This window comes from Equus quagga, chromosome 15 (assembly GCF_021613505.1).
Source record: "Equus quagga isolate Etosha38 chromosome 15, UCLA_HA_Equagga_1.0, whole genome shotgun sequence".
In the NCBI taxonomy this organism is placed as follows: Eukaryota; Metazoa; Chordata; class Mammalia; order Perissodactyla; family Equidae; genus Equus; species Equus quagga.
This window is the reverse complement of record NC_060281.1, coordinates 60,213,554-60,239,311: the sequence shown is the minus strand read 5'-3', so window position 1 is coordinate 60,239,311 and position 25,758 is coordinate 60,213,554. Positions and strand designations below refer to the sequence as shown.

General features: G+C 49.8%; 1 protein-coding gene across 3 annotated transcripts; it reads left to right on the top strand.

Moving 5' to 3' along the window:
* The first annotated feature begins 900 nt into the window (after positions 1-900).
* On the top strand, positions 901-25,357 carry NQO2 (N-ribosyldihydronicotinamide:quinone reductase 2). 3 transcript variants are annotated; one of them, XM_046640322.1, is made up of 8 exons: positions 902-1,098; positions 1,872-1,877; positions 5,061-5,209; positions 8,134-8,298; positions 9,664-9,794; positions 12,194-12,307; positions 13,234-13,335; positions 15,067-25,357. In XM_046640322.1, exons 3-8 carry the CDS (start codon positions 5,203-5,205, stop codon positions 15,241-15,243), a joined length of 696 nt encoding a protein of 231 aa, XP_046496278.1. In that variant the 5' UTR covers positions 902-1,098; positions 1,872-1,877; positions 5,061-5,202; the 3' UTR covers positions 15,244-25,357. The 3 variants fall into 3 exon arrangements, with proteins under 3 accessions (XP_046496279.1, XP_046496278.1, XP_046496277.1); XM_046640321.1 differs by lacking the exon at positions 1,872-1,877; XM_046640323.1 differs by lacking the exons at positions 1,872-1,877; positions 12,194-12,307 and having other exon boundaries at positions 901-1,098.
* Positions 25,358-25,758: the final 401 nt, after the last annotated feature.

Genomic DNA, 25,758 nt, shown 5'->3' with positions numbered 1-25,758 from the left:
CACAGGCTATTGGGTATATCAACAGTTCATTTTTTTTATTACTAACTGTTCTGCCACACACCTTCATTTTTAAACCCCCATACCTGCCTAGACAGGAGGGGGCCCCCTCTTCCCAGCAATTGCTTCTCCCCAGTCTTTAGAGACTTACCTTAAGCGGTAAATAATAGGGCATAAAATAAAATCTAAAGCCCGTGAGCTTAAGAATTTATTGAGGAATGTTGGGAGAACTGGATATCCACATGCTAAATAAGGGGATTGGACACTTATCCTACAGCGCCCGCGGAGGCCCCCTGACCTAAGTTCCCGATTGGCCTCCTCCCTGGGACAGAGACTCCGGCGGGGCCCCGGTGCCCGGCCACTTCAGGGAGAGACCGCCGCCCACGCCAGGAGAGCAGGCCGGGGATCGCGAAACAAACGCTGTAGCCCGAGAAAGCCCCAGGTCGCCACCTGCACGGAGCCACCCCATGTCCTGGTCCATCTCGAGGGGGCCCGCCCGGGGACGGGGGGCGGGGCTTCGCGTCGCCTAGGAGCCGGGGAGGGGCGTGGGCGGGGCTGGGGGCGGGGCGTCGCTCGCCTCGGAGCCGGGGAGGGGGCGGGCGGCCGGGCTGGGGGGCGGGGCGGGGCTGAGGGGGCGGGGCGGAGAGGCGTCTCCGAGTGGGCGTGGCGCGGCGAGGCTCAGGGGGCGGAGTGGGCGGGGCGGGGCTGTGGGGCGGGGCGGAGAAGGGCCTAGGAGCCGCGGAGTGGGCCGGGCGGGGCTGTGGGGCGGAGCGTCGCGTCGCCTCGGAGCCGTGGAGTGGGCGGGGCGGGGCTGTGGGGCGGGGCGGAATGGGGCCTGGGCGCCAGGGAGTGGGCGGGGCGGGGAGGGGCGGGGCGGGGCGGGGCGGAGAGGCGCCTCCGAGTGGGCGGACCAGCCGGGGCGCCGCAGTGCGCTTGGTCCGGGTTCCCTGGAGCGCGGCCGCCGGGGCGCTGCGTACCGCTGGGCGTCTGGCAGCGCGCGGCCGCACGCAGCGGGAACTGGTGCGGATGCTCAGAGCTTCCCTCCCAGAGGCGCAAGGCCGAGTTCTGCCGCTCCCTCCCTGGGTGTCCGCTGGCCGGAGGGTGAGTGCCTCCCCGACCCGGGGACCTAGGGCCTGCGAGGGGCAGTTCCCTGGGCCTGCTCTTGGCCGAGCCTGAGGGCCGGAGAGGTCGCCGATTTTAACTTCCCAGCCGGACTGGGAACATGTGGTCCCTTTTACCGCGGGCCGTTGATCGTTTCGCAACCAGGACTGTACTGGCTCTTCCCGAGCCAGCCCCGTGCTAGGCCCGTTCTGAGTGCTTGCCGTCTGTTTCCTCTGCCCTCCGCCCTGTACGCGGTGCTGTGACTACCCGCATAGCGCAAACGAGGAGACAGGGCAGCCCAAGACCGGTGTGTAAACGCACTGCCGGGCTAAGGCCGAGGCGGGCACCTGGGCCTCCCTGACCGCGCGCGGCCTTTGTCTAGGATGTTGTGGCCATCTGTAACAGAACCTAAAAAATATGCTTCAACTTTTAATCTCTCTGGAAATATCAACCAAAGAAGTACATGCAAAGGAACATATATTAAATAATACACACTTCTAGCAGTGCTGTTTTTGTTTCGGAAAAAAGATGGAAATACCCGAAGTGCTCAGGAATAGAGAAATGGTCACAAATGGGCATGCAGACAGTGGTGTAGCTAGAGAATGACAAGCACGGGGCCTGATCGTATGGAAGAAGGCATAGGAAATGAAGTGAAAACGTCGTAAAACAGCTTCTGGATGCTGATTAAGATGAAATCATGTGCATCAAAAATATCAGAGCCCATGGATGTGGTATATATAGTTTAATAACCACAAGGTTCCTTTTTCCTGCAGACGTGGGTAAGTGTACAGTTTCTAACGAAGGAGAAACCGGTTACTGCTGTACCGTGTGGCCCAAGGAGGGAGAAGACAGGGAAGTGAAGAACCCTGGACAGCAAGTCAAGAGCCTGATTAGAGTCTTTTCTCTTATTTTGGACAAGTCTCTCACTTCTTGGGCTCCAGTTTCTTGTTCTCTACGACTAGGAGAATTGGATGAGGTGGGGAGTCACACGCTCAAATGCCATTGATGGCCAGGCATGTGATGTAGCTGTGTAAACTGGGGCAAGCAAAACAATAGGGAATGGGGAGGCGGAGGGATACAGAAGAATCTACGCCCTGCTGTAAGCATTAAAATTAGAGCGTTTGATCTCAAGCCTTCCCTTTGGAATCTCAGGATAAGGTGTCTCCTGAATCTGCAGGACACCGGTAACCTTTTAAAAGGTTATCACGTCATATCACTCTCCTGCTTAAAATGCTCCAACAGCTTTCTATTAGGCTTAGAATAAAATCCTTAGCCATTCTCGGGTCTCCCAGATGACCTCTTTGACTGCAAACCACCCCCCCCCCCCCCCCCCCGCCCACCCCACCGCTTTTTAACTCCAGGCCAGTCAAACAGGCTTTCTTGATGTTTCTTTAACACTCCAGGCCAGTTTCCACCTCACGCCTTATACTTGCTTTTCCCTCTGCCTGGGCCTCTATACCCCTAGATCTTTGCGTGGCTGGGTCCGTATCATCATTCACGTGCTTGCTCAGAGATACTGTCCTGGACCGTCCCCTCTGAAAGAGCAAACGTACCCCTGCTGTTCTATTCACTAGAGTACTTTATTTTATCATCACTGTCACCATTACTTAGTATTATTACTAGTACTTATCACTATCTAGATCTTTATGGTGGGTTTCTTTCCCTGACTCTTCCTGCCCCGAGGGTATAAATATAAAGTTCCATTCTCAGTGTCTTGTTCACTGCTGTGGCCTCAGCACCTAGTGCAGTACCTGGCCAGAGGGCGAGTCCTGCGACAAGCTGGGGACCCGGTGGATTGGATGAGTAGGTTGGTGAGGACTTGTGTCCATTCGCTGCTGGTAATGGAGAGTCAACTCCAGCGGCTTAAACACAGTTCAGAGTTTGATCTCTCATGTAAAGAAGGCTGGAGGTTGGCAATCCAGAACCATCTCACAGCCCCAAGAAAGCATCAGGAATGCAGATTCCTTTCATATCTCTCTTCTGCCATCCTTAGTCCATAGCCTCTGCCCCCAGGATAACGAGATGACTGACTGAGTCCTCACTGTCATCCCACAGTCCAGCTCAGAAGGCCAGTGGGAAGAGCCAAAATGGTACACCCCCTCCACCCCTGCTAAGTCAGCCCCTTTAAGGATATTCCCTAGGAGCCCCACCTGGTGACTTCTGCTTACACCTCATTGGCCACCTGTAAGTGCAAGGGAAGCTGGGAAATGTAGTCTCTAGCTGGGCATATTAACATGGGAATAAATTCAGAGACTGTCCTTTTTTGTTTTTTTGGTTTTTTTTAGAGGTATTAGGCAAACTTTATAGGTCAGAATTTTTTTGGGGGGGTGCAAGACATTTGCCCTAAGCTAGCATTTGTTGTCAATCTTCCTCCTTTTTCTTCCTTCCCCCGCCCCAAAGCCTCAGTACGTAGTTGTATATAGTTGTAAATTCTTCTAGTTCTCCGATATGAGCCACTGCCACAGCATGGCTACTGACAGACCAGTGGTGTGGTTCCACACCCGGGAACCAAACCCAGGCCACCAAAGCAAAGAGCTCCAAACTTTAACTGCTGGGCCATCAGGGCTGGCTCTCAGGGACTGTTCTTAAAGAACAAGAGAGATGATGTTCGGTAGCCAGAGGCAGGCTCCTAACTGTTCAGTCAATAGTTGATTTAAGCAAAATGGGAAAATACTGAAACTCACCTTTGGGGTTTGAAGGTGTTTGGAGTTTCCACCCTCTGTCTGGTGAGAGCTGTTTGCTCTCTCTCCACTTGAAGGGCCTGCCTGCCCCTGACTCAGCTCTGGCCACACTTATTTAAACCTCTTTTCCTTTCTGTCCCCAGGGCACCCAGCCCCGGGTACAGCCCAGCCCCTCACCCTGCCCTCAGTTCTTGGCAGCAGTCTGCATATCTCAGCAGTTTACCCAGCGCTCCTGCACAGCTGGTGGCATGGAGGGCCCAGGAATGAGCTCATTCAGGCTCTGTTCCAGATTCCAGTGGTGGCCATTGATGAGCCCGATTTCTGTCTCTCTGTTATTTTTATTGGGATGCATTGACATTTTAAAATTGTCATTTGTGGGGCTGGCCCTGTGGTGTAGTGGTTAAGTTCACACACTCCACTTTGGCAGCCCAGGGTTTGCAGGTTCAGATCCTGGGTGTAGACCTAACACTGCTCGTCAGTCCACACTCTGGTAGCATCCCACGTAAAATAGAGGAAGGTTGGCACAGATGTTAGCTCAGGGCCAATCTGCCTCTCTCTCTCTCTCTCTCTCTCTCACACACACACACACACACACACACACACACAAATTGTCATTTGGACACAACATGCGGCATCTCCACACTGGCCCTGAGTCACAGGCTCTGAGCAGAGCAGTTTTTTCTGACGGTGGGCGCAGCTTTGTTGGAGACTGTCTCTTCTCAGAATGAAGCCAGTTATGGTGGGGTTGGCCAGCCAGGGGTGAGGATTCAGGCTTCCCTGGCCTTTGAGGCCCCATAGGGAGAACTAAGATTTTCCAGAGCCTTATGTGCCAGCTGTCGTACGTATGTACTGGTCTCTCTTGCTCTCCTGGGGCTCTGTAGACTCTGGTAGACATGGTAGCTATGAATTGCTTACCAGTACTCCTGCCCGTTGTCTAATCAGCTAAGGTGAATATCTTACGGGGAAAGCTTGGGAGAGGGAGTGAGGAAGAGAGGCCCGGCCCTTCTTCCTATCGGATGACTCATTTCCCAGGACCTCTTCTCTGTGGCCCCTTCAGAAAAACTTCTGAGTCCTTTCAAAAAAAAAAAAAAATGGTTTTGATAGCCTGCATGATTTGTCCTCTGAGGCCTAAATCTCCAGAGAGTTCCTTGCCTCTTTTGAGAAGACTTTTTTCTGACACATTTTCCTTCCCTTCACTAAGTGGTGGTGAGGCCTGGAGTCAGCACGTTGACTTCACCACTGCCTCCCCCACCTCCCTCAAGTGTTTGTTTTCTCTTGCAGATTGTTGGGGTCACTGAGCAGAACAACCACACCTGAAAGCCTGGGGCTGCTCCATCGAGCACTTCCGTGACCAGCGACCAGGATTAACAGCAGACCCACCTCTTGGCAGTCTTCAGAGAGAAAGAATCCGTCTTCCTAGCACATGGCAGGTGATTATTAGCTGTGGGGTAGTTAAACTTTTTAAAGTTGAAATTTTAATTGGAGATTGAATACATTGTTATAAAAAATTCAAACAACCCTTTTGTTTATAACGTGAATTGTTACCGTACAAAATTGATGTTCTCTACCTGATGCACATGAAAAGCAATTATTATGCCACTGGCTTTTGAGAAAAGAAAATGCTTGATTGTGAGGTCACCGCCCAAGGAGGCAGGAGGCCAAGCTCTCAACCCTGTGTCCCTGGTTCACGGTTTGGGGCCAAAGTTAAGAGGTTGGGAGAACAGGCCGGGACGGGAAATGCTGGTGGGGCAGGTTTCGATTGGAGGGCTTGAAACATTTGTGGTAATGTTTTAAACGTTTGTGGTAAGCTGTGGAAGGGGCTTCAACGCCAGATCTTCCGGGACAACGGACCCCTCACTTCTGACAAGAGTCCAACTTTCACATTCTGGTCCTGTTCCCGTCCTTTGGTTCTGCAGAGGGAGAATCTTTGGTCCTGGTGTCATTTCAGGTCAAGATTTTCTCCTCTGTGCGTTCTCTGACTACGTGACTTGCAGATTTTTTTGTTTACTACTTCTGAAAAACAACTCTTAATCATTCTATTGATAAGATGGGATCAGTTCAAACTGGTCCTAGTGGGCCCGCAGTTACAGAATCGCTATCTGGAATTATCTTGCTTTGTACTTTCTTATTTATGTTACTATCCTGTTAACTTAAAAAGCCTCAAAACGAGTTTATTCAGGAATAGTCAAAAGGATTGCAATCTGGGATGTGCGGGCTCTGGAGAATCATAGGCAAATCTGGAGAACAAAGAAGGGGAGCTGGCTTTATAGAGAAAAAGGGGGAGTGGGAGGGGCTATTCTAAAGGAAAGTCCATTGGAGGAAAGTAGCAGTTCAGGGCAGCAAGGGCTTCTCATTGGCTGAGCTGCAGTGTTTCTCATTGGCTGAGCTGAGGCATTTCTCATTGGCTGAGCTGCAGTGTTTCTCATTGGCTGAGCTGAGGCATTTCTTATTGGCTGAGCTGCAGTGTTTCTCATTGGCTGGTGTGTTGCTGGGTGGGGAGAGAAATCTCCCTTGAGTAGTGAAGCAGTTGGCTTCCTGTCAGAGCCTCTATCTCTTCCCTTTTGGAGTAATTGACCATGTATGATAGCGCAGGAGAGCTCCCCCTGCAGGTCTTCCCGACTTCAGTGGAGTTCAGGTTTCTTTTATTAATTCCCACAGTCCATTTCAACCCCACCAGAATGTAAGTTCCCTGAAACTAAGGGACATGCTTATCCTGTCTTTGTTCTAGTCTCTGGAATGATCCCCAAGACATGGTAGGTGCTCAATAAATAGTTACTGAGTGAGTGAGCCCCAGCAGTCACCATGGTGAAACATTCAGTATGACTGCATCTTTACTTTTGTCTCTGCCCACAGCACACACATATACACACACACACGCCATTCTGCAACTTCTTTTTTCTCCCAGCAATAAAACATGAAAATCCTTTTATTTCAGAACCTAAAGATCCACCTTATTTTACACATTATAGTGTAGATTGTGGTTTCTTAACTACAGCACTACTGACATTTTAAGCCAGATAATCTTTGTTGTGGGGGCTGTCCTGTGCATTGCAGGATGTTTAGCAGCATCCCTGGTCTCTATCAGATGCCAGTAGCACCCTCCCCACTAGCCGTGACAACCAAGACTATTTCCAGACATTGTGAAATATCCCCTGGGAGGCAGCACTGCCCGCAGTTGAGAGCCACTGGTGTGGATATTTCATTTGTATCCATTCTCCTATTAAGCTCCCAAGTAGAGTTCTTTTATCACAAAGGAATCTGAGAAGTCAAGAATGTTGACCATTAATCTAACTCATGAAATTCAACCTTTACACTCAGTCAAGTGTCCCAAAGCTGTTTGCTTCAAATTAACTTTTGTGTTTTCTCCTCAAGGTCCTAAACTGAGAAACTTAAATCAAGAGTTAGAACATTTTAGTCTTAGACGTTACCAGGACAAATTTAAGCAAATCCCCAAAGCTGCCTCCCAGGAGAAATCAGTACATAATCTCACAGAATCTTATAAACAGGGAAAATTCTGCTTCAGAGGCTTCTGCTATTAATGACACAGCCAGGACTTGTAAGACCTGACTCTTCATAGAGCTTCTTGTCAGACTTGCCACGAAAAGCTGGGCTCTGTGTAGGCCCTGCTCCCCGCTCTGGAACTAGGGGTCCAATGTTTCATATCTTGTTTAAGTGTCAGATTTTGATGGGCCTCGAGGAGAAGAAAGCACAACTTTGTGGCAGTAGCTGACACCTGCCAATGTAGGGTTAACACGAAAGAGTAATTGCGGTAGCTTTTTATTTTGATGTTAGGAAACAGGGCTAAAACTTCTCATAGAGGAGAGCCAAAATAGGTTGGGCTTTTAAAGAACTTAGTGGTGTTTTCTTTTTTTTTTTTAAAGATTTTATTTTTTTCCTTTTTCTCCCCAAAGCCCCCCAGTACATAGTTGTATATTCTTCTTTGTAGGTCCGTCTAGTTGTGGCATGTGGGACGCTGCCTCATCGTGGCTTGATGAGCAGTGCCATGTCTACGCCCAGGATTCAAACCAACGAAACACTGGGCCGCCTGCAGCGGAGCGCGCGAACTTAACCACTCGGCCACGGGGCCAGCCCCCCTTAGTGGTGTTATTTTTGAGGAATCATAATTTGACCTGTTGTATTTTTGTGTATTAGTAAGCACAAATAATGATGAGCTATGATATAACTCGATTAAAAAAATGCTCATTATTTTAAAACTGTCACCCATAAAAAGGGTTGGTATTTCTTAGCTTCAGCTGCTGTGACACACCTACACACCTCCTTTTCGTCTTAGTCCTCCTTGAATTTTGATACAGAGGAATTGCTCTTGAAGAGAATGTTTCTTCTCCGGATTTAGGTAAGAAAGTGCTCATCGTCTATGCGCACCAAGAGCCCAGGTCTTTCAATGGATCCTTGAAGAGAGTGGCGGTGGAGGAGCTGAACAGGCAGGGCTGCGCCGTCACTGTTTCTGATCTCTACGCTATGGACTTTGAGCCGAGGGCCACAAGGAAGGATATCGCTGGTGAGTCGTGGGATAAGCGCTCTGCTTTTTTAAAACTTTCTTCTTGTGTTTTTTTAATTTAAAAAATGTCTTGAAAAAAGCTAATCATTGACGTGATATACAACTCTCAAGATAAAAGAGTCTGCAATGCAGGTCCTTCCCACCGAGTCCCCCAGCCACGCGGCTCCTCTGCCCTCAAGGTCCGTGGATCAGTTTGCTCCATACCCTTCCAGAGGTAGTCTGTGCTGTATAAGGCAATTGCCAGTGTGTTCTCCACTGTCGTCCCACTCTGCTGCCACTTAGGGCCTGGTGGCCTTGGACTCGTCCCTCAGCCTCTCTTCAGTCTGGGTTTCCTCACACCGATCTCATCGGCTGTTCTGAAGTTAGAAGAGGTCCTGTATGGAGCGCGGCGCCTGGGGGGTGGGAAGCCCTCCGTGATGGCAACCTGTTATTAATCCTGATTAATGCCTCCTGAGGAATCCTTCTGGTTGACAGGAAGCTGATTAAAGGCATAGATCAAGATAACTTACTTTCGTCTTAGTTGCCTAGGTAGAGCTGGAAGTTCTAGTCCCAAACGCCTCCTCCCACCCGCGGCTCCTGCCTGACCTCCCCCTCCCCCACTGGGCTTGCTCTTGAATCACTGCTGCTACAGTGAGCTTTTCCAGACTCACATCGGGCCATCTGTTTATTTTTCCTGCTTACACCGTATAGCTCCCCACGTGCAGGAAAAGCCTAAGCTTCTCAGCAAGGCTTGCGAGGCCTGGCCCATCGCTCTAGTCACATCACCTGCAGCCCTCCTGCCTTTCGCCCCCGTCCCTCAGATGTGCTCCTGGTGGCCCTTTGCCGGCCTGGCCAGGTTGGTGGACGCTCTGCCCTCTCTGCGTCTTTTGCTCAGAACATCCTTCCCCTTCACTCCAGTGCTCCAGGCTACCTGGTGAACTCCTATCCCATCTTCAAAACCTGGTCAGAAAGCCAATCCCCAGGGATGTGTTGGTAACCCACCCAAGCAGAGCTGGTTACTGCCCCTCTGGGCGGCCGCTGTACGTGTTTCACACTCCAGAGCTGGACCACATGCATCTTGATGGTGGCATGGGGGCTCATCTGGCCACAGCATTAGACTGAGCTTGCAGACCGATCAGGTTTTGTAGGTTAATCATTTGGTTATTTATCTGTTTCTGCTAGACTTTGAGTCCCTTGAAGATAAGGACGGTAGCTTTCTCTCTTTTTATGTACATAGCTGAGCTGAGGGCCTGGCACCTGGTCAGGTCTCGGTGAGTGTCTGGTGCCTTGCTCAGTGAGTCCAGGTAACAGTGACACTCGTGGGATCGGCAGGATGGGCTGTGGACGCCCAGCTGAGAGTGAGAACATTGGCCTCTTCCTCTCCAGGCGTGCTCTGCAATCCCGACTTCTTCCGTTATGGGGTGGAGGCATATGAAGCCTGCAAGAAGAGGTCTCTGACCAGTGACATCATTGACGAGCAGAAGAAGGTTCAGGAAGCTGATCTAGTGATATTTCAGGTTCGTTTTTCCTCTAATTATTATGGTGAATTAGATTCATTTTATGTCAGACTCTTTCCACATGCTGAGTTTCATGCTCCTAGAAGTGGTATTAGTGTTTTTAGCACATTTGCCCACATATTTGTGTCTGGCTGGGTAAGGAGATCCATGTACCCAATATCACTCCTTCAAAGTCCTGACCCCTCAGCATTTGCGTTAGCCCAGCAGTCCATGGAATGTCTGACTCATGCCCTGAGTTGCCCTCCTTCCCCTCCAGTCCCCACCCCAGACGTGCAGGGGCTGCATGAAAACCAGATTTATCCATGTGAGTATTTACCCAGGTAATTCGGGTGAAAGGCAACTCCTGCCTTGAATATCCTAATCATTAAGAGGAGAATCTTCTTTTGTTCCTTCCTCTCTCTGGTTGCCTCACTCGACCCCCCTTCCGTGTATTCATTCACAATTGTCCCAGGCTGGTGACTCGCTGCAGGAAGAGCCAGCCCAGGACGCTGCTTCTATGGGCTCTAGCTCGTCAAGGCCACTTGCCGCCCGTGCTAGACAGGCATGCCGCCGTGGAGGTGAACGTAGCCTGGCAGCAAAATAAACCCGTGCTTTTGGGAATCATTGGGTTGATGGAAATCTAAGTCCAACTCGAAGAAAAGGAGAATTTATTCGAAGGACCCTCGTCACTTGGGTCTCCTTGAACCCAAGGGCAGGCTGGCTGGGCCTCAGGGACAGTGGAGATGGGGCTTGGACACCTCCACTCTCGCTGGCTCTGCGTGTCAGCTGCTCCTCTCCGCACGTCGGCTCTGCTCTCCTCCCTCACTGCGCACCCAGGACTGGAGTTTAGATCCAGAATCTCGAAGGGAGCAATCTGACTGGTCCAGATTGTCTCTGTTTTCCAGCCTGCTTGAGGGTGGGGAGTGGGTGGGAGGACAAGACCCCTGTGCTCATGGGGGTGCTGAGCCCACATGTCGGGTGAGGGGTCCAGATGGAACAACACATCCTGAAAGGCGAAGTTCACAAACCCTTCATAAAATAACCCTGCACCTATGGGAGGAGGGATGCTTCACCCCTTCTCTTCTGCCTGACCCAGGCTGCCTCTATGCACGCCTTCCTGGCACCATCCCTGTCTTTATGAGCGACCTTGAGCTGCTGGCTGGCCGAGGTGCAGGACGTTCTTTCGTCCTCGTTACACGTGGCTGGTCACAGTGCCTTACACCTAGGTGGCTGTATGGCTTATGGTCCACTCACTAATAGTCACGCCAGAACGATGGGGCTGCAGCAAGACGGGCCCCAGCAGTTGGCCCACGGTCAGAGCAGAGCCGTGCTCAGTTCTCTCGCGCCTCTCTTCCTGTCTTCCTGGGGCCAGCTGCCCCTCCTCTCCCCCGCCTCCTCCACTCATGTAACTGGGTGGCTGAAGCAAGTCAAGGCCTGTTCTTTCTGTAATGATCTTTCTCTTTTCTACCCCGTTTCACTTCTCTTATCCCCCTGCATTCCCTCTTTTCCTGATACTTTGCCCAGAGGATCTGCATTGTAAGTTTCTTTTTTCACTCAACACTAATAAGTATTTCATTCATCACTACTGCTACTGTTATCATAGCTCGCTGCTCACCGCGCACTGGCTGTTCTGGGCGCTGCAGTGTGTCACTGAATCCTCAGCACAATGCTGTGAGCTGGGAACTAGTAGTCACCCTACTCACATCAGGAAAAGGAGGCACAGAGAGGTTAAGCAACTTGCCACCGTCATCAGCTGGAGGTTGTGGAGCTTGGATTTCAGTGCCGAGTCCCGCGTTGGATGTATCGTGAAAGCACGTGGAACATGGGCTTCCTTCCCCTTTGGCGACAGATTATTGCCTGTGTTCCTTCCATTGATGATGTGTTCAGTAGAGTGTTAGGGCTTCTCTGGGAACCAGAGGGACTTCAGGGAGCTCTTACTGCTGCTGTGTTTGGAATCTGAGCATAAGGCTTTAGTTTGTGTTGAAATCCAAAGCTCAGCACCTAACTCAGTCCGACTCCCAGAGGCCAGCAGCTCACTCCCAGGCACGGACAGGGGTACCTTCTCTTCCACACCCTTCCTCTTGGCCCCCTCGCCTGGATCGGTCACAGGGACTGCTGCCACAGAGCCAGTGTCTCCTAGAGCTTCCCAGCGCCTCCCGCCTGCTCGGGGACCAGCATCAGGGGACTGTCACTGCGGGATGCAGAGCCACCTATAACAGCAGCCAGGGCCGTTGTCAACCCCGTCCACCCCAACATCACCATGTCCTCATTGTGTGCCTCAGAGGGAACGGGCAGAAAGGTCCCGCCCTGCTCATCCTGCCCCATGGTACCCTCACCTGCCCGGCCACCTGGCGGGGGAGGGCGGCGGGAGTCCTGGATCACCAGGTAGACAGCATGTGGCTCCGCTGTTGCCCCCGCAGTTCCCGCTGTACTGGTTCAGCGTGCCGGCCATCCTGAAGGGCTGGATGGACAGGGTGCTGTGCCAGGGCTTCGCCTTCGACGTCCCTGGATTCTACGACTCCGGCTTCCTCAAGGTCTGTGCACTGGGGTAGGAGTCGCTGGGACTGGGGAGGGAGGGGGGCAGCTCTTCAAGTTGCGTTTCTAGTTTGCTTTTGATTTAAACAGATACTGATTGAGCACCAACTATGTGCAAAGCCCCGGGTTCCATGCTCGGGTGAGGAAAGCGTTGTTTCTGAAGTCATGGGGCTCTTGGTCTAGTGAGGGGCACAGACACATCCACAACTAACTAGTGAATGGCCGCGGGGGCCTGGGCTGGTGTTGGGGAGGCCGACATGGGCCCCATGGTGGTCAGCCCTGGCTCTCGAGAGGGGTCTGCTCCTGACAGTCGAGCCCTGGCCTCGTCCCAGCTCTCCTCTGAGCTTCACCTTCCTACCTGGAAAAATAAGGTGACACAAGACCTCCATGCAGGCACAGGCTCACATGGACCTGCTAGATGCACAACATGAGGAGCTGTGATTTTTTTAAATTCTAAAAGCCTCTGAAAATAAGTGCATATAAGGAAAACACTGAATCACAAAGATCCGTCTTGGACCCTGAAGTAATGCTGCCATTTGCTGAGTGGTCCTGGGTGCTGGCCCACCTGCCCACTGCCTCATTCAGCCGTCACAGCCGCCCCCCACCACCAGTCAGCGCCTAGCACTCACCCACTTCCCCCACAGCATCCCTGGAGCCTGCACTCGACCTGAAGTCGGGCACAGCAGAGTCTCTGCTCCCCTGGTCCAGTCCCTCTGATTGTTCCCTCCTTCCTCTCCTTGGATGTGGGTATCACCTGCAGCTGGGCAGGACGGAGATGGGAATGTTAGAGTTGTCCATCCCTGGAAGGAACTGACCTCACATTTTCCCTCCTGGGCATTGGAAACCTCTGTGCTGGAGTGGCAATAGCCCTTATTTATCTCCTCCTCTGGAGTCCACACAAAGGCATCTGCTTTCTCTTCTGCAGGATAAATTGGCCCTCCTCTCGCTCACCACGGGCGGCACGGCCGAGATGTACACGAAAACCGGAGTCAGCGGAGATTTTCGATACTTCCTGTGGCCCCTCCAGGTACCCACTGCACCACCCTGCCCGCCCCCCTTCCCCTGCAGTCCCCCAGGGGTCAGACGAGATGGGATGGAAGCCTGACACCCAGACCATTTTACCTCCCCCTGGATACAGGAAGTTAGAACATCTTGCCCTTTTTCATTTTTTACTTAGCAGCACTGAAAAGGTTGGCCAGTAGGGAAAACACATGTTATAATGACAGCCTTTGATATTGTTTGGGCAGAAGCTAAGCCAAACCTGGTTAGTTGATGTCTGCTCTGTGGTAAACAGAGTCACCCCAAGGTGGCCCTGTGTGTGTAACAAGGGAGGTGTAGAGCCGTCCACACTGACTCAGCTTTGTGGAGGCAGCATCGCCCTCGAACCCTGGCCAGAGGTGCCCTGGGCCTGGCATTCAGGACAGCCTCACGCCCACCACAGGCGAGGGGTCCATGGAGCCAGGGGCTGTGCCCCCTCGCTAGAGCCCAAACCCCCTTCTGGGTACCCAGGGCTCAGGGCCTGTGGCCCGCTCTCCAAGGTGGACACCGTGCTGCCTGTGTGCATGCCCTGGGCCCGAGGATTGGCCAAGGATGGCTGGCTGTGGAGGGGAGAGCAGTGGGCAGAGCGCATTTGAACAGCCTGCGGTGTCCACGTGTGAAGCACCCGTGCTGAGGGACAGGCTCCGGTCCCACAGCTGCATCCCGGTGCAGGACTCCCGCAAGACCCCAGTGGGAACCTAGGTGGGAACTGTTCTTTCTGGTTGTTACGAAGGGACGTGTGTCGACCTAGGAGGGGGTCACACACCTGACAGTTTGTGGGCTTGCTTTGAAAACGTAGACAGTGGAGTGTGGGCCTCTTGCCCTCCCGCCTACCTCTGGTAGGGCAGGCCTGGACCAGGCTGTGGGTTTTAAGGGAAGGAAAGCAGAGGGAGGAGAGAGAGATTTCTAGAAAAACAAGTGGTCTTTGAAAAGAGACAAGATGGTGACAGTGATTCCATTCAGTGATGCTCTGCTGAGGGAGATGGTAATTCACAAGTCTGGACTTTCTCCTCCACCTGCAGACTGGTCTCTTATATGCCGGTACCCAAGCTTAACTTCTTCTTATTTTAAAAAAAATCTTGATATTTTTTTCAGTTTGCAAAAGAGTACATATTACAGACAAAGAAGTGAGACTATAAAATATAACAACAGAAAGTCAGTCCTCTTAATCCCCCCTTAAAAAGAATCACTTTTAATAATTTGGTGTATTTTCTTACGGCCCATATATATTCTTACATATATACTTTTTGCTATTAGGTTTATTATGGTTTTTTTTTTTTTTACATAAGTAGTACACCACAAATACTGCTTCAAATTTCTTGTTGTTTTCATTTAACACTTATCTTGAACAACCTTCCATGGTGGCACATAATAGCTAGAATAATCTCTTCTGGAATAATCCATCGTATGAATGTACCATAATTTGTCTAATCAAGCAGAACCGTGATGTCTAGTGTCTGCATCAGTAGCAGAGGTTGCAGTTTACTCTCAGTTATCAGAATAGAGTTGGGAGCTCCCGCAGCCCAGAGCTTCACCTCGCTGGCAAAGGCCTCAGCCTAAGGCTGTAGGGCAGCTCAGTTGTTTTCCGTTACCTCGTAGCGTTACAGTTGTTCAGTATTCTTTGAAGGTTTGTTTCATACCATTTCCCCCTTTAAGTATTTAACTGAATGATATGTAAAGGGTGTGGCTTCTCACCAGTCCTCTCTCTCTCTGGCTGTAGCACGGTACGCTGCACTTCTGTGGATTTAAGATCCTTGCCCCTCAGATCAGTTTTGCTCCTGAGATTGCATCAGAAGAAGAGAGAAAAGAGATGGTGGCATCCTGGGCCCAGAGGCTGAAAACCATCTGGAAGGAAGAGCCCATCCTGTGCACACCCCCTTGGTACTTTGGGCAATAACTGTGCCATGTACACATCACATGAGCAACACACAAGGAGACACAAGCATGTGCAAAGAGAAGATGATGCTGTGAGCGGATGACAGACAACGGAATTACCTAGACCTATTTACTGACGTGCATGACGTGCCTGGAGTGTTTCAGGGTTTCATACAGCCAGCCCAGTGTTGCCGGGGCCAGCTGGTTCTTTCTTTCCTTTTCCAATATCTTTCCATCTCCCTATTTGCAACCTTCGTGGTTATTTTCAAATAGCTTTCTTGGCGTGGAGCTAGATTTGTTAGTTTCTTCTATTTCATGACTCAACTTGAGAGTTTTATTTTTTACAGGAAAGTTGAATCTTTTCATAGCTAGTGTTTTGGTGCTCTGTTTGGACTTATTTCTTCCATCATCTTCTTCTTTTTTTTTTTTCCTTACTTGCATTATGACTATGAGGTTTTAATTGAACAGCCATTTAACATGTTTTAAATCACTGAGTGCCAGTTACAATGATCATTTCCCAGCGTTAGTCTGATGGCATCCTATCACCGCACACGTTCATGTGACACTGCTAATAGACCCCGAAGTGTAGAGGCATGTGGATGGGGGCGTCTCCCTAAGAGCAAGTTTAAGAGATTACATCTCCTCCTCCTCTTCCTCCTCCTCATGGTCGCTGCTGCGGACAGACAGATGCCCGGCGCCCGTCTTCCTCAGCATTCCCGACACCACCCGCATCCCCTTCTCGTCAGACTCACCACACAGCTTCTCCCTGGATGCTCGTCATCAAACACCTTCTTGTTGGAACTGTCATCTTCCAACAGCTTTTCCCCTGCCTCACTTTCCTCCCCTTCATCAGCACCTTCAAACCCTTTTGCACCTGCATCTTCCGCCTCTTTTTCAGCTGACGCATCATCAAATACTTTTTCATGTGTGTCTTTCTTTTCACCTGAATCTTCACCCTCTCAGAGCGTCCCTCATCAGACGCTCCCTCAGAGCCATCGTCTTCAAATTCTGATTTTTCAGGGTTCTTTCCTTCTAACTGTTCAACACCGTTTTCTTCTGTGTTTTTGGAGCCATCTTCAAACTGTCTTGAAGAGCAGTCTTCAGCTTCTCTTTCCAAGACATCCTCCTCAGGCTCTTTTTGGGGCTGTCCTCCTCAGATTCCTTTTCAGGGTCGCCTTCAAGCTTTTTCCAAAGCCATCCTCTTCATAATCTTTTTTGAGGCTCTTCATTTGAGGTTCTCCTCCAAGATGGTCTCTTCAGACTTTTGGAACTGCCTTCTTCAGACTCTTCAGAGCCATGTTCTTTAGCATCTTTTTTAGAAGGATTTTCTTCAAAATCTCCCCCATCTTCTGTTATGTCAAATATCTTTCCACGTATAGGTTCTTTAAATGCCATGTTAGTTACAGCTTCTTGAGCATTCGTCGTGTGCTAGGATGTTCTAGAAATGTGTTGCTTTAGAAGACCGGCTCTTTGAAGCAAAGATGGAATTTGAATACTGACTGCCTCTGTTGGCCTCGGGGCATTAAAGAAAGCCTCCGTTCTCTTAGCCTTTCCTCCCTTTCCCTTGGCATCCCCTCAGCCTGGTCCTCTGTAGTCCCACCCCACGCTTGGACAGGGATTGGTGTCCACCAAGCCACCTGCTGTTGAGGGTTCAAATACAAGGATCAGCTTCTTCTGCATTCCTCAAGGTCACAGAGGTTACACCATCTGGGTGTTTATCAAGGAGAAGGAGCTTCCCAGTTGGCCCACACTTTGCATACTCTCCTCAGAGATTTCCTCCGACCTCGCTGAGCACCAGCAGGCCATCCTCAGAATCCACAGGATGGGACATCTTTGAGGATGACGACTCCCTCGTTCGTGGTGTGCTCAGGATGGTCCAGCAGTCCAGCTGCTGTTATTACAGAGACACTTCTTCCTGTGCTGCGGGCACCTCTGCTTTTCTGAAGCCTCACGTTCCCCTTAGTTGGAACTCGGCAGCCTCAATGTGCAATTTCTACCTTCTAATTTCATCTCCATCCAAAAGTTCTAATGCAAGACCCACAGATTCTCTCTTCAAATAACTGCAAAGCCCATCCCCTTCAAGATTTCTTTGGTTATCTTTGAGAAGCTTGACTTTAGCTTCTGCCTGAGGATCTCATAATTATGACAAATTAGACAGAAGGCATGAGGAAGCCTCCACTGTGATGTCTGGAGGCAAACCAGTCACGTGACATTTGTATTCCTATCTTCAACGTGAAGCCTTTTGTTCTCTCCTCTTTTTGAGATCCGCGGGTTTGGGAGTTTCTGTTCACAGAGGTTTCTCAGCATTACTAGCATCATCTATCTTTTCAGTAGAGCCAGACTTGCCATCCTTGAGGAGCCATCATTAGCCTGATATATGGCAGTAAAATCTTCAGTGATCTTGGGGAGCCAAGCCTTCTTGCCCAGGGCTGTCAGCTGGCTACTGCCTGGGAGATTGATTTCTCCGCTGGGGCTCTCCTGGGCGTCGTCACCCTGGATGTCTCTGTAAAGTTCTTGCATTTGCAGCTGCTCATCAGACGCCTCTTCCCATCCACGTAGTTGCTGTCCATGTTTTCTGCCTGGCTCAGGAGCAGGGCCTGGGCGAGCAAGGAGGTGCTGGCTCGCTCCGCCTGGCCTCTGTGTCACCAGTCAGGTCTGAGGCCTGCTGTCTTTGTATTCTAACTCTGCCCTGCTTTGCTTTCTTTTGTGGCAGTATTTCCTGAACATGCCCTGGGCTGCTTTTTCCCAGTCAGACTCTGTCTCTGGACTCCCTCAAGCTTTCTGATCCCTGGAGAATCCTATCAGCTGTCTTCCGGGCACCTCAGATTCAACGTTGCCATCATTTGGGTTCATCCTTCTACTTCCCACACTCTATCACTGTCCGTTACTTCAGTAAGAGGCAGGAACATTCATTCAGTCATATTCCTGAGTCAATATGCATATCACAACCTATATTCCACGAGCTTAATCAGCAAGCCTTGGGAAGTCAGCAGTCCCCTGACAGCATGCCCTCGTTCTCGCCCCGGGCCTGTGACGTGTCGGGGTTTCTACACTGAAACTATACCTGGCATCTGGTTCTTACTTCAGGGCCATCCCACCTAAAATCGCCCATTCTTTCCTCTTAAAGAAGACATCTCGATTATAGACTAATAGACTAATGACTAATCAGCCCATGCTCACACATAACTATGGTTTCGTGCACTTGGTATTTTTTATAATGTGGGCATGCTGTGACTCAGCTGTGGCTGTCAGAGGCCTTAACACAGTCGAGCACATTGACGCTGGACTTAAATTGAACGTTATTTATCCACATCACCAACCATAAGGTGTTATTCAGTCAAGGGACTCAGGACATACGGAAAAGTTCACATATGTACACATAGGTACATACACGCTACTAAGCAAATAAATAATTTCCTTAGCAACCCCCCAACCCCCCATTAAACCTTACACTGCGCATATTTACTACGACCTTACCAAACCCCAAAAACAAGACCAAATACACAAAACTATGTAAAGCCTAATTCTCACACAATAGCACTCACACTAAAAACCTACCCAACAATCTAAAAGGACCCCCCCACTGATACCAACATGCTACTTTAATCAATAAAATTTCTGTAGACAGACATCCCGCTAGATCTGATTTCTCAAAAAAATCCATTAAAATAACCCAACACCCAAACCCCACCACCCACCCTAAACTGAACTTGTTAATGTAGCTTAATAACATAGAGCAAGGCGCTGAAAATGCCTTGATGAGTATTCTTACTCCATAAACGTATAGGTTTGGTCCCAGCCTTTTTATTAATTGCTACTAAAATTACACATGCAAGTATCCACTTCCCAGTGAGAGTGCCCTCCAAGTCACACCCAACGATTGAAAGGAGCAGGTATCAAGCACACTAAAACAGTAGCTCACAACACCTTGCTTAACCACACCCCCACGGGAAACAGCAGTGACAAAAATTAAGCCATGAACGAAAGTTTGACTAAGTTATATTAAATGCGGTTGGTAAATTTCGTGCCAGCCACCGTGGTCATACGATTAACCCAAATTAATACAACCCCAGCGTAAAGTGTGTCAAAAGATATCATCACAAATAAAGTTAAAAGCCAGTTAAGCTGTAAAAAGCTACAACCAAAGTAAAATAAACTACGAAAGTGACTTTAGTATCTCTGACTACACGATAGCTAAGGCCCAAACTGGGGTTAGATGCCCCACTATGCTTAGCCCTAAACCCAGATAATTTACCACAACCAAGTTATTCACCAGAGTACTACTAGCAATAGCCTAAAACTCAAAGGGCTTGGCGGTGCTCTATATCCTTCTAGAGGAGCCTGTTCTATAATCGATAAACCCTGATAACCTCACCAACCCTTGCTAATGCAGCCTATATACTGCCATCTTCAGCAAACCCTAAAAAGGTACTAAAGTAAGCACAAGTATCCAACACAAAAACGTTAGGTCAGGGTGTAGCTTATAGGATGGAGGGAAATGGGCTACGTTTTCTACTCTTAAGAATGTAAACGTTCACGAAAGTTTCTATGAAACTAGAAACCAAAGGAGGATTTAGCAGTAAATTAAGAATAGAGAGCTAAATTGAATCAGGCCATCAAGTGCACACACACTGCCTGTCATCCTCCATAAATATTACAAATCATAATTTAACGTAATATCATGATCCAAACATTTAAAAGGAGACAAATCATACCTAGGTAAGTATACCGGAAGGTGTGCTTGGATAATCAAAGTGTAGCTTAAATAAAGCATTTAGTTTACACCTGGAAGATTTCACATAAAATGATCGCTTTGAACCAAAGCTAGCCCAAACAACACCCAAGTCAGCTACTTCAAACTATTTAAATAAAACATTCACCAAACTACTAAAGTATAGGAGAGAGAAATTTTAATTGGTGCTATAGAGAAAGAGAATGATGAAAGAAATGTTAAAAGTACCAAGTAGCTAAAGCTTACCAAAATGATTTAGCTAGAATAATTTAACAAAGAGAACTTAAGCTAAACATCCCGAAACCAGACGAGCTACCTACGAACAATTTCAAAGAACCAACTCATCTATGTTGCAAAATCGTGAGATTTATAGGTAGAGGTGAAAAGCCTAATGAGCCTGGTGATAGCTGGTTATCCAATGACAGAATTTCAGTTCAAATTTAAATTTACCTAAAAAACCTTACAATTCCAACATAAATTTAAATTCTAATCTGAAAAGGTACAGCTCTTTAGATACAGGACACAACCTTCCTTAGAGAGTAGGAATAAAATATATTCACAGTTGGCTTAAAAGCAGCCACCAATTAAGAAAGCATTCAATCTCAACAATATATTTATCTTAATCCCAATAAAAATCAAGCCAACTCCTAACTTTATACTGGATTATTCTGTTGCCACATAGAAGCAACATTGTTAATATGAGTCACACCTGGCCAAGCTTCTCGTGTTGCTGGACCTACCTCCTCCCCGTGTTTCATTCACCCACTGTTCCATCTGCAAGTCTACCACGCTGGTCCAAAATACTGCCTTTTTGCGCCGGGGTTATTTCAACAACCTCCTAAGTAATCCTCCCTTGTGCACTTTGCCCCTCACAACCCATATTCTGCAAAATGCTTAGAGTAATCTTTAAGCGCGCGCACACATTTCACGCCACTCTTGAGGCTTATTAATTCTTCAAAGGTTTCTCATGCTCTTAGATGTCCAGAACTCTTGAGCTAGGCTGTGAGGCACAGCGTGTGACCCTGCCTCCTGTCCAGGCTCTCGGGCTCCCTTCTCCCCTCTGTGTCTACATCCCAGCTGTGCCTGACTTCTTCCCACTCCTGCCCAGGACCCGTGCCCGTCCTGCTGCAGGGCCTCGGTCTAGGCCGCTCTCTCTGGCAGGAGTGCTCGCCCCACTTCCTCACACTTGACGTGCCCCTTCCAATCCACTTGTTTAAGGAAACCCTTTCCTGTGCCTTGTACTTCTCCTGGCTTTAAAAACCTCTCTGTGGTATTTTATTTATACAAGAAACACACAAGGACATTCTTGTACATGTTTCACACGCTAGACCATCTGGTTAACGTTTGTCTCCCTCACTAGACTGTCGGCTCTGTGAGAGCAGTGATGGGACCAGTCTTGTCTAAGCTGTGTCAGTGCAGGGCAGCAGCCATGCCCCGAGGTGCTCCCTACATATTTGTCGGAGAGCTGAGGTCTGCACCCTCCTCACAGCCCGCCCAGGGCCCCAGCCAGAATCCCGGGCACCTGTCAGTTAGACAGTCACAGCCCTGTGCTTGAGTGTGCGTCCCTGTGAGCACCAGGACTTCTGAGCGACTGGACCTTACTGCTCGCCCCTGGTTCTCTTCTGCTCCTGTGCTTGCAGACACCAGCCCTGGGCTCTTGATGGGGGCTTGGAGTTTGGGGAGGACATGCAAGGACAGGCAGCCGCGGGAGGAATTCCCTGGACAGCTGCCTGCCTTCTCTTCACTGAGGACTCAGGGATGCACTGGGGCAGCGCAAACTCGCCTTCTCCCTCCCGCTCAGCGGGCTGCAGCTGCAAGAGCGTGGCCGGTGGACAGGGAGCAGCCCCAGCCAGGAGAGCCTCATCCTGCGGTCCTTGTGGGGTGGCTGACCCCAGAATGCCTCGAGGGGGAAGCAGATGCCACTGCCCGCTCTCTGAAGTCACCAACTCTAAATGTCAAAGGGCAGATTCTCTGACCAGCCAGGAGACGCTGCCCCTTCCCACGGGGGGGTGAGAGGAGAGGACTGGCAAATTCAGAGGGAAGGCTCCTCGCTGCCCTCCCAGGTTCCTGAAGCCTGACTTCCCGCGACAACTTGAACTTGCATGTGCCAAGGTTGTTACTTCCACCTTCCAAGCAAAACTGTTCACATTTCCAGGACCGGGACCTTGTTACATCTCGTGGGCTCCCATAGCACCTCGCACCCTGTTATGTTGACTGCTGATTTTGAAAATCTTATAGCTGGAACACTTAAAATGAAAATACATTCAGCATCGGCAGGGCAGTGAGAATTGCTGTTAAAAGCAAAAAATGGAAATGAGTGCAGCCATATGTGTGTCTAAGGCAGGAGCAACATTTTCTTAGGAGCCTGGGGACTCTGGTTTTTGTCTTTGTTTTGTTTTGTTTGATTAGTGGCAGGACCAGAGAGCATCCTGTCTTCTTTCTGACTTTTAAACTGATGAAGACATTGGGGTTGTAGCCTCGTGCTTAAAGCAGGTGAATGTAGTCATTAGTGAAGGACCCTCAGGTGTGCATGAGGGCTGAGCTGAAGAGGGCGAGAGGAGGCAGGACAGGCCCCTGGGAGGGGCTGCAGGCCTCGGTGAAGATTGCTGTGCCCCGGGCTGGGTGTGGAGATGCACGCAGCAGAGGAGTCTGGGGGAAGGCCTGGTGGGATCCCAGGACAGATTAGCTTTGGGAGTGGGGAGAGTGAGGAGTCAAGACTCCTCAGCCCAGTTGGAGGGCTGGCTGCCTGGCGGTGGGGAGAGAAATGCCGTTCACCGAGGTGGAGTTCCGGGGAGAAAGGTTTCAGGAAGGAAGGCAGGCTCCGCTTCAGACATGTTTGCTCAGAGGGGCCTGTGCAGCAGCCAGCAAGGGGATCTGGTGGGCATCTGGATAGAAAGACATGGAGCACAGGGCAGGGGTCTGGGCCGGGGGTGAAGATATAGGTGTAATGTGTCTAAGTGGTATTGGTGAACGTGGCACTTATGGGTTACCCACTGGCAGAACTGTCAGGGTTATCCACATGGAGGTGGAGAGAAAACCAGGGAATGGACGAGATCTCCTCGGGGCAGCCCAGAAGCTGGGGAGGCTGAGGCCCGAGCCCTGGGCCACACCAACACTGGAGGGGCAGGGACCCGAGAAGAGACAAGCAGGAAGGGCAGGCAAGGAAGTCAAGGGCGTGAGTACCGAGAAGCCAGGAGTGGCTGTGCCGAGATCGCAGAGGAACATGGGGGTGACAGTGCCCTTGCACAGACGTCCCTGGGAGCTGGGGCTGCATGACTGTGACCGTGTACCTGCCTCCAGGAGCTGTGAGTCTCCATAGCACAGGGCCTTTTTGGATTCAGAAATTCTCTTTGGTTATGCAGAGTTAGGTCCCAGAGCCTAGCTTGGGTGGAGGTTGGTTAAAAAGAAAGAGAAAAGAGACTTGTGTTTCTCAATGTAAGAAAGGTGTCAGGGACTTTAGAGTAGTTCCTGGCAGCTCAAGAGTGTGAGAGAGGGAAATAGGCACAGGTCTCAAGAGGCTGACATGAGCCCCAGAAGACAGGGCAAGAGGGGGATGGAGGGAGGAAATGGTGCATGAGCTGTTCAGTGGTGGGGACTGTGGAGGACCGTAGGACAGCCGGCCAAGCCCAGGCAGCCCTCTACTGTCATACGTGTGCTCAGGCTATTTTGTTTTGCCCTCAAAGGAAAGTGTTGCTCCAGACAAGACTAGAGGGCTGGAGATGGCTCGGATTGCCCAGCACCGGGCCCTTTGCCTGGGACACTGTTAATGGCTCAGTACTCCTGACAGCAATCTGGCCATAAATAACAGGAGTGTAAGCACAGCTGGCCCTTTGACCAGGCAATTCCAGTTAGAGGGATGTATTCTAAGGAAATACATAGAAAGTGAAAGTGATTTTCTAAATTAAATGTGGTTTTTTTTATTAGCAATGCTAGTTACAATACTGAGTAATAATGGCTAACATGTATTGGATGCTTGGTGTGCACCAGGGGCTGATAGGGATTCTTTCCATGGGTCGTTAGCTCATGGGATCCTCACAGCACTCCTCTGAGTAGGCAGCATTGCTCTCCCCATCTTACAGATGTGGAGACTGAGGCAAAGTTAGGCTAAGACACTTGCCCGAGGCTCACAGCTGTGGAGAGAGAGGCAGATGTGGGATTTGAACCCAGAGCATCTTGTTCCTCTCTGGAAGCAACCTAAGTGTGTGTGATGAGGGTAATGCCGAAGAACACCATGGCCACCGCTGGGCTGTTAGGATGGCGCGTGTTGTGAACTGCCGTCTTCGCTCGTCCCACCTCTATTCCCATTTCTTCTCATAGCAACAGCCTGATTGGGAATCATGCCCTTTCAACAAGCCACGTGGTTTTCATAGGGGTGACACCTCCCCAGTACCCAGGAGTGGCACTTGACAGACATGACCAACCAGTGTTCCATGCTCCAAAAAACCCAAGCCAGGCAACGAGATTAAATTCAGAAATTCACTGATCTACTGGGAAAAGGAGATTTTCTTGCTTCTGAACTAGGAGCTGTGACAATGTAAGTTGGTCAGGGGCCATGACATAGAGAGCGTTGCCTGCAAATGAAGGCAACACTGGCTAAAGCTCATCCAACTTGTATAAAGAGACAACTTCCCAACGACATCCTTTGAACACCTGGATCTATCCTTGCCTGAAGCTGGAGCTTTATTCTTGAGTTCTTCAGTCATGTGAAGCAATACATTTCCTTTTTTACTTAAATGGTTTTATAGCAATTGCAACTAGAGCAATCCTAAATAATTCTACAAGCATAGTTAGTATCTGCGTGGAAAAATGAAATATTATGCTGAAAACAACATAAATGAATTTTGGAATATGATCATAATGTGAAAACATACATAGAGGTGTATACAATTAGAACAAATTTATAGTAACATGTCAAATTCTTCTTTTCACCAAATGGGTTAAGTATATAGTGTCACATGAACAAAAGAGGAGGGTAAGCTGAAGAAGAATCTGCCATCGTGGGGCCCTAAGGGAGCAGCAGAGGGCAGCACAGAGTCCTGGGTTCAGTAACTGCCAGTGACTGACTGACTGGCCTTGAACAAGCTGGTCAACCTCTTTGGGCCTCAGTTTCCCGTCTATGAATTAAGGAGAACCTGGCCTCCTATACTTACCCCGCCTGATGTGCAATATTCCAATAGGCCCTCAGTCCTGTCGTGTTGCAGTCTTTTCCCTGAGGTCCCAGAAACAGGCTGAAGTGCTGTCGGGATCCCCCGTAGCCCTGGGTGGCCCTGACTCGGCTGTGGACGCTAGTACGTCTGATTTCTATTTGCCTCTCACTTGCTTTCTGTAAACTGCATGTGTTGCATGCAAATTCATTCCGTCATTTGTTCCATTAAAACATATGTGGACAGTTTATCAGAAATCAGATCACGTGTCACTTGAACTCCTGAATCGCTGATGGAAGGACTGTATTTTGTGCTGATTTCTCCCGGCATGGGCTGGGAGTCTGTAAGATTTTATTACGATCTCCATTTTACAGACAGGTAAACTGAGACTTACAGAGTTAAGTAACTTGGCCAGAGTCCCACCACAAGTAGCAGAGCTGAGGCTGAAACCAAGGCAGCCTTTTCCAGAGTTTGTGCTTGGAACCACTCAGGTTAAGGCACCCTGTCGGGTGGGGGTAGAGGGCAACCAGGCACAGAGGCCGTTCTTTAAACCGACCCTCAAAGACCTACCGGGGAGTTCATAGTGGGAAAAGGAGAAATCTGAGCTGGAGCTTCCTGCCCCACAAGGGCGTAATGCTTGGGGGTCGAGGATTCTTTTGCC

Coding starts and splice junctions, on each gene's coding strand:
- NQO2 (XM_046640321.1), top strand. Junction 8,299..9,663: donor CACAAGGAAGGATATCGCTG/GTGAGTCGTGGG, acceptor CTTCCTCTCCAG/GCGTGCTCTGCAATCCCGAC. Junction 9,795..12,193: donor CTGATCTAGTGATATTTCAG/GTTCGTTTTTCC, acceptor TTGCCCCCGCAG/TTCCCGCTGTACTGGTTCAG.